We start from the raw sequence: 8,903 nt of genomic DNA, 5'->3' as shown, positions 1-8,903 counted from the left end.
ACTGAGTGACTAATGCTCTCTCTTACTATGGGATTTGCTCACTGTTGGGATTCCATTGCTGTCATTTGCATGTACTAAGGACGTGTTTCTTCAAGTGGAATTATAGAAGTCCGGTGGTCCAAGCCATGCGTTTAAAAACGCCTCCCACAAAATGGACGGTGACTCAAAGAGAGCAAATCAAGAACTCAATGTTATGTCTGTACAAGGTTTGAGGTAACGTAATTTTCTGCTGCCAAAGGACCTCCAGACAAGATGAAAAATAATCGGTCAGAACTTTGACTTTGAATGATCGTGATGTGCCATGTGTGACATAATTGGTCTCCCATCAAAACCTCATTTCCCATGTCTGTCTGTAGTTCTTTTATTGCCATGCTCAATGAAGCCAACTCTGTCTTTATGCCATATGTCCAATAAAAAGGTTGAATCATTGTTGTCAATCAAGGATTCCTTGGATATCTTGTGATTCCTTGGTGAGTGTATTTTTGTGTTACGTACGTAAACATCGGACTTGAATACAGATTATTTGGAGATGTTGTTTCCTTTTCCAGGAACGGTTCTTCTCCTCCTCCACCTCACTCTCTCTTTTGGAATATATGGGTGAACGCTGTCATACCTGTGTCGCCGATGCTGCCATTTTGATAGTACCATGTTTAGTTAGTGTTCCGTGTTTCGTTAGTGTACCTATGTCGCTGTGGTTGATGGTGAATCTGGTAATCCCCTCAATTCCATTGTCCCAGGTTTCGGGACCAGTCATGCCCTCCACATTGCCCAGGAGGCTCTTTCTCTGGGAGGCGCAAACCGTCACGGGAACACGGGGGTCATCCCAGTGTTGCAGCTCATGTTGTCCTTTCCCGGGAGTCGTCGGTCGTTGAACGTGTGCATGTTGATCACTGCATCCGTCTTGACCATGACCGGGACCTGGTGGTGGTGCTTGTGTTTCACACGCCTCCCGCAGGTGAACGACTGTCTGATCTCGTCCACCATGGCACTGCAGAAAGACCTCTGGGCAAAAAGGGCGAGGAGGAGGGGAGAGAAGGGGGGGGGGAAAGGGATAGGGGGTAAATGCCTTAGCTTTAAATGGTTCTGAGAGCATAGTGTCAACAACAATCAACAGCACAAAACACATTAGCCACAAAACAGTCATGTATGCTGTTCCTCTCCCATCGCTGACAGCCATGTCAAACTGCAACCCCCACCACATGCAACCCACGCAATGTGCACTGTTCCTGCTCTGTCAGATTGAACACAGAGCCGTATTCTTACCCCATTAACTATACAAGAATGCTTGACACAACCCGCTTAGTTGCATAACTCCAATCTGCGGTTTACAACTTGAGTTTAATGGTATTCTGACAACTGCAATGACTAATAACAGATTAATTCGGCATGCTCCAATTTACAATTATGCCTGATAAAATGAAATAAATGTTCTATTTATGGCCAAATAGCACAGGGATTATTTGAGGAATGCAAATCCCTTTAATAAAGAGAACTAAAATGGACAGAGTGCAGCTTGAATTTAAAAGTTGTTTTCATATTGTCAGACATAAGCACAGTTAGGCAAGTTGAATAATGGAAGTGAAGGATCTAAAATGAACCAATATATATACTGTACATCATGCAGACAATGTCATCCATAAAATAAATCACATCAAGTACATAAATTACTGATCAACAATCTTGAATCAGATTCATGGGTATATCTACCTGCTCACGTTTCGCCGTCTTCCTTAGCTTGTATATGAATTCGGCTATAGCCACAAAGACGGAGAGAACCAGGCCAGACGCCAGCACTATAAAGATCCCTCCCAGGTTCTGAATGCCCATGGGGCCGGCTTTCTCACGGCGCTCTTCGTCCAGACAGCTGCTGCCGCTCCACCACTTCTCCTTGAGCATGTGCAGACGGCCATCCTCCAGAATGCTCAGGATGGCGATGGTCACTTTGTCCCGGTATGGAGAGCCTGTAAGGCAAGCAACAGGTCTGCTTAAGTCTGGTTGAAAGATAAAATAAGCCACTAGCTGGACCTCGCTGATGAGGCCACAGGGGCGTTTTCACAACACATGGCTTAAATGTATATGTTGTCATTGCATATTAATATACATTCAAAAGTTTGGACACCTACTTATTCAAGGGTTTTACTTTATTTTTGCGCATTAACAAGGAAAGAAATTCCACAAATTAACTTAAGGCACAACTGTTAATTGAGACACATTCCAGGTGACTACCTCATGAAGCTGGTTGAGAGAATGTCAAGAGTGTGCATAGCTGTCATCAAGGCAAAGGGTGGCTACTTTGAAGAATCTCAAATGTAAAATATATTTTGATTTGTTTAACAATTTTTTTGGTTAGTACATGATTCCATATGTGTTATTTCATAGTTTTGATGTCTTCACTATTATTCTACAATGTAGAAAATAGTAAAAATAAAGAAAAACCCTGGAATGAGTAGGTGTGTCAACTTTTGACTGGTACTGTAAATCAAATCAAAGTTTAGTGGTCGCATACACAGTTTTGCAGAAGTTATCGCAGGTGCAGCGAAATGCTTATGTTTCTAGCTTCAACAGTGCAGCAATAATTTAACAATACACACAGTCCAGAAATTACAAAAATAACAAAAGTAAAATACAATAGTACATCGAAATGCTCTGCATCGAAAGCACAGATATAGAATTAATGTGTTATTTGTTTCTGTCCAGCTTGAAGGACCACCTCCTACCAATGTATCAGTGGGGGATGGTGCTTGTTGCAGGAGTTATGGAGAGCTGGAGAGTATTCATACCATCAACGACCTATTAAAACTTCTTCGGGATCGGTGTCCCTTCCACGGGACGGTTGAGCTAACGTAGGCTAATGCGATTAGCATGAGGTTGTAAGTAACAAGAACATTTCCCAGGACATAGACATATCTAATATTGGCAGAAAGCTTAAATTCTTGTTAATCTAACTGCACTGTCTAATTTACAGTAGCTATTACAGCGAAAGAATACCATGCTATTGTTTGAGGAGAGTGCACAATTTTGAACATGAAAAGTTATTAAATCAACAAATTAGGCACATTTGGGCAGTCTTGATACAACATTTCGAACAGAAATACAATAGTTCATTGGATCAGTCTAAAACTTTGCACATACACTGATGCCATCTGGTGGTCAAAAACTAAATTGCACCTGGGCTGGAATAATACATTTTGGCCTTTCTCTTGCTTTTCAAAGTTGATGGTACAAAAAAATACAAAAGAACAGTTGGTCTTTCTTTGTATTATTTTTTACCAGATCTATTGTATTATATTCTACTACATTCCTTTCACATTTCCATAAACTTCAAAGTGTTTCCTTTCAAACGGTACCAGGAATATGCATATCCTTGCTTCAGGGCCTGAGCTACAGGCAGTTAGATTGGGTATGTAATTTTAGGCGAAAATTGAAAAAAAGGGGCTAATCCTTAAGAATTACAGATTTTATTACATCTTACCCATGGGAGTGCCTATTCCATAGCCTTTGCTGTCAATGACACCTCCAACCTGGGTGAGGTTGCAGTTCCGCTGGGTAATGTAATCGATTGTGGTGGACTCCATGAGCAAGGCATAGTCAGACTTCAGAACCCTCTGGATGCCATCCTCAATGGACTTGACCAGCGACGTACTCTGTTTACTACTCATAAAAGCCCACATCTTCTCAAAAGTAGAAACCTTTGATTTCTGTAAGGGGAAGAATTGAAAGTACAATCAATGTTGAATCTCAGATTGTGCATTACACCTGGTCAAAGGGGCATTGAGTCTACACAGTACTTAATTTTTTTTTACATGTTTTCTACCGTGTGTTGATCCCATTGCACATCCCTCATCTTTGTAGCACATAGTATTGGTGTTGAAAATAATCTGGCAATCTTGAGCACCTACAGTGAGGGAAAAAAGTATTTGATCCCCTGCTGATTTTGTACGTTTGCCCACTGACAAAGGAATGATCAGTCTATAATTTTAATGGTAGGTTTATTTGAACAGTGAGAGACAGAATAAAAACAAAAAAATCCAGAAAAACGCATGTAAAAAATGTTAGAAATTGATTTGCATTTTAATGAGGGAAATAAGTATTTGACCCCTCTTCAAAACATGACTTAGTATTTGGTGGCAAAATCCTTGTTGGCAATCACGGAGGTCAGACATTTCTTGTAGTTGGCCACCAGGTTTGCACACATCTCAGGAGGGATTTTGTCCCACTCCTCTTTGCAGATCTTCTCCAAGTCATTAAGGTTTCGAGGCTGACGTTTGGCAACTCGAACCTTCAGCTCCCTCCACAGATTTTCTATGGGATTAAGGTCTGGAGACTGGCTAGGCCACTCCAGGACCTTAATGTGTTTCTTCTTGAGCCACTCCTTTGTTGCCTTGGCCGTGTGTTTTGGGTCATTGTCATGCTGGAATACCCATCCACGACCCATTTTCAATGCCCTGGCTGAGGGAAGGAGGTTCTCACCCAAGATTTGACGGAACATGGCCCCGTCCATCGTCCCTTTGATGCGGTGAAGTTGTCCTGTCCCCTTAGCAGAAAAACACCCCCAAAGCATGTTTCCACCTCCATGTTTGATGGTGGGTATGGTGTTCTTGGGGTCATAGGCAGCATTCCTCCTCCTCCAAAAACGGCGAGTTGAGTTGATGCCAAAGAGCTCCATTTTGGTCTCATCTGACCACAACACTTTCACCCAGTTGTCCTCTTAATCATTCAGATGTTCATTGGCAAACTTCAGACGGGCATGTATATGTGCTTTCTTGGGCAGGGGGACCTTGCGGGCGCTGCAGCATTTCAGTCCTTCACGGCGTAGTGTGTTACCAATTGTTTTCTTGGTGACTATGGTCCCAGCTGCCTTAAGATCATTGACAAGATCCTCCCATGCAGTTCTGGGCTGATTCCTCACCGTTCTCATGATCATTGCAACTCCACGAGGTGAGATCTTGCATGGAGCCCCAGGCCGAGGGAGATTGACAGTTCTTTTGTGTTTCTTCCATTTGCGAATAATCGCACCAACTGCTGTCACCTTCTCACCAAGCTGCTTGGCGATGGTCTTGTAGCCCATTCCAGCCTTGTGTAGGTCTACAATCTTGTCCCTGACATCCTTGGAGAGCTCTTTGGTCTTGGCCATGGTGGAGAGTTTGGAATCTGATTGATTGATTGCTTCTGTGGACAGGTGTCTTTTATACAAGTAACAAGCTGAGATTAGGAGCACTCCCTTTAAGAGTGTGCTCCTAATCGCAGCTCGTTACCTGTATAAAAGACACCTGGGAGCCAGAAATATTTCTGATTGAGAGGGGGTCAAATACTTATTTCCCTCATTAAAATGCAAATCAATTTCTAACATTTTTTACATGCGTTTTTCAGGATTTTTTGTTGTTGTTATTCTGTCTCTCACTGTTCAAATAAACCTACCATTAAAATTATAGACTGATCATTTCTTTGTCAGTGGGCAAACGTACAAAATCAGCAGGGGATCAAATACTTTTTTCCCTCACTGTATCATGCTGTTATTATCCTTTTCCCACACTTCTCCATCTCGAGGTATATAAATGTACGAATAAAGGAAGGTATTGGAGCCTTGAGCTCCAAGAAAACAAATAAACTGTGCAATGCCACTTTAACATTCGCAGCTTTCAAGTACTGTATCTACTTTGACACTTCTATACATCTATTTATTTTTTTATATAAAAAGTGACTTGTGCCACTGGATACAATAATTTAGTATGGGGAGGTCATGTACTTCTATTTTCATACATGGGAAATAAGAAAAAAGTCTGGATTAATTGAGTTCCACTCTATTAGCCTTGCGTTTGTCTATGTGATATTTCATGCTATTTGACAAGGGGTCAAATGTTATTCCATACCTAATTTGAGATAATGACTGTCTCATCACCATAGCCATTTGAAAATATGTAGGATGTCAAAGCTCTTTAGTTACTTAATTCCTGCATTGATGGTTAAAATGTGAAAAACTTTATTTGAAGGTGCAGGTGACACACATACAGTACATCTGATTGTCAAGATAGCATAGTGCTACTATAAGTGTGCCAGAGATTACAGTGCAAAGATTTACTTTGCCCTACAGTGCCCTTCCATGCAGTGTGATTTGACAAATCTACAGCTACTCCCCGACCTCTTCAGTATTTATCAGCGCCCTCATCTGCTTCAGTCGAGCTCGTTAGCCCTCCCAGTGATAACGAGAAGGAACCGAGGGCACTTGAGCTCTGCAATTGATGAGGTAATTATAGACACCTGTGTCTCCTCTGACTAATAACAATGCAATCATATCTGTCACTAATCAAAGTAAACACGCTTAAGGAGTAAAATCCACTTTTTACTGTGCCGAGAACTTACAGCAAGTTCTTGACTAATTGTCAATCTTTAATTTAGAGAAGGTTCAAATAGATGGGTATAGCTCAGGGTAGACAGGCAGCCATTAGGAACTAAAAGCCCTGATGAGTAGATGATTAGTAAGATAAGGTTTCAGTAGGGGCTGGAGCAAAAGCCTGAACACTCAGTAGCTCTCCAGGAGGAGGGTTGGCCACCCCTGGTTTACACCATAGCCAGTAGTTCCAATGGTTAGGCAACTGATGACTCTAATTTGGTATAATCACAAATTCTAGTTACTCCATGGACCATGCCTAATCCCTCATTGAACTCCATGTTAATCAACCCTTATGGAATAGAATGGGTACTAATGTGCTCTTTCTCCCCTAGTGGATTTTTTGGTGGTCACCGGGAATATTTATGTGGGTGAAAATTCTATTGGTGGATATTCTGACCGGGTCATAGAGCAGCTGAGACAATGCTAACAGAGAGCAGTAAGAGAAATTATGAATAATAATAATAATATTTGTAACACACTTAAAAAAAAAACTAAGTGCCAATAAATATAATATGAATATAAGTATAATATTAATTTAATTTGATATAATATGAATAAAGCAATATAAAGGAAATAGGGATGACGGAAATAGCAAATGGGCTAGAGAGAAGTCAACTAAAAATACATCCTCAATTATATTGTCAGGGCAGGGGAAACTCCTAAGATACACTCTTTAGCAGAGGCACACATGTTACATACAGTATTTATGAACTATTCAACAGAGAATATTTGAAAATGTAAAAATGGGACAATCATCGTGGGTAAAATAATCTGTTTTCCTTGCTATTGAGTGCCATAAACATATGGACTTTTCCCTTGTCTATAAAACATTTTCCATAGAACTGTCCAATGTTTTCCATTTCTTACAAAGAAAAACAGCAACCCTTACATGTTATTCAGCACCACAGTAACAGCATCTGAGGTGAAACTCAAAATAATAAAATAAAGTTAAGAACCCTGCAGGGCAAAAGCTGAAACTTTGGAATAAAAAAAATAATTATGGAGGATCACATCAAACAACGTGGAGAAATGGAGAACTTGCTTTTGCAGTGGGAATTAAGATCTAAGTGAAAAAAGACAAAAAAAAGAAACATTTATTTTCTGGAATAATATTATTATTTGTTATATTTTATTAAGCATACTGTATATAAAAAAAGTACTGATTCAGCATCTTGTCTCAGTTCTTCATAAACACGTTTTATGACAATATAACTGTGTGTACTCAGCGTGCTTCAATCAATGAATGGTGCTGCATTCAAACTGCTTAAAATGACTGGAGGAATTAAATTAAGAGATTTAATTATGTTATTTTCGGATAACGTTCTTGGCAGATTGTTCATTTAACATGAGTAATGAAATCAACATGAAACAAAGCACAACTTAAAACCAAAGCAAAGACAGACCAGGTCTTTTAAGATACATACCTTGAAGAAAGACATGGTGGCACTGTCTTTGACCACACCATACTCAATCTTGGTCTGTTTGGCGATGTCGTCGGCAGAGTCCACGGGCGACTCCATGCGCTCCACGGTGAGGAAGGCGGCCAGGTTGGCCGTGTAGGAGGAGATGATGATGAGGGTGAAGAACCACCAGATGCCTCCGATGATCCTGGTGGACAGGGCTTTTGGCATCAGCTCAGAGCCTGGATGGCAGACAGGGTGAGGGAGAACAACGGTCATCTTACAGATACACTACAGGTATTCTGTCGCTAATTGTTTAGCTCACATTTTGGCTTGAATTCTGGCTGTATGGTTCATATACATAGTCCATGATATATTAGGTCATTTCCAGACAATATTTCTGTCAATTTAGGGGACCCATTTTAACTCAAGAGTACCCCCAGAGGCAAAAGTTTAGTGGAGATGTTTTGACATCACATACGCATCTTCTTTAAGTAAGACTGTTACAGAATATAACAAACACAATGGTTGAATGGTTGCTTTTCCACATAAGGTGTTCAATGGAACACACATACTGTACACTCTTGGTCTTACTCAAATTCTCAGATGGAAAACAACTAAAGGGGCATATCTAAGTACCTGGCAGCCTTATATTTTAATTTGACTACAATTAGCTGGCTATGAAGAAAGCGGATGAGCATAACTTTTGGGGGGGCGATCCCAAACTCTAATGCCAGATAGAGTAGGATTCCAGTATCCAAACAAACCCTCAGTCTGGGCTGAGAGTTCATTTTAAAATAATGGTCATGTTCCAAGCTGACAATATTCCAGTTGTGTTGCATGCACCATCCAATGGTTGTGTGCACGTCATCGACTGCAGAGTCAGGTATCTGATTGCTATATCACATGATGAAGTTAGTTGAAATGTTAAACACCTATACGTGCATTGTGAGATATCAGAGTCAGGTTAGAATCAGGCTTAATGTCGTACAAGAGGAAAATCCTAGCACAGCTCACACATGAACGCATAAAACACAGCAAGAAACAGTCAGACATAAATAATATCCCCCCCCCCACACCTGCCCATAGAGGGAAGCTACATAGAATTGTTC

At 40.7% G+C, this 8,903-nt stretch overlaps 1 protein-coding gene across 1 annotated transcript in view; it reads right to left on the bottom strand.

The window, feature by feature from the left end:
- Positions 1–659: 659 nt before the first annotated feature.
- Positions 660–8,903, bottom strand: part of LOC115176750 (glutamate receptor ionotropic, kainate 3) — a 115,277-nt gene continuing 107,033 nt past the window's right edge. Inside the window, exons 13-16 of the mRNA XM_029737004.1 lie at positions 7,816–8,033; positions 3,473–3,698; positions 1,708–1,961; positions 660–1,002 (exon numbers count right to left, since the gene is read on the bottom strand). Of these exons, the coding sequence (XP_029592864.1) occupies positions 802–1,002; positions 1,708–1,961; positions 3,473–3,698; positions 7,816–8,033 (899 nt within the window). The 3' untranslated portion in view covers positions 660–801. The remainder of the gene's footprint in view (positions 1,003–1,707; positions 1,962–3,472; positions 3,699–7,815; positions 8,034–8,903) is intronic.

Source organism: Salmo trutta, chromosome 3, assembly GCF_901001165.1.
Source record: "Salmo trutta chromosome 3, fSalTru1.1, whole genome shotgun sequence".
In the NCBI taxonomy this organism is placed as follows: Eukaryota; Metazoa; Chordata; class Actinopteri; order Salmoniformes; family Salmonidae; genus Salmo; species Salmo trutta.
The sequence above is the reverse complement of the archived record's forward strand: the minus strand, read 5'-3'. Positions and strand labels throughout refer to the sequence as shown.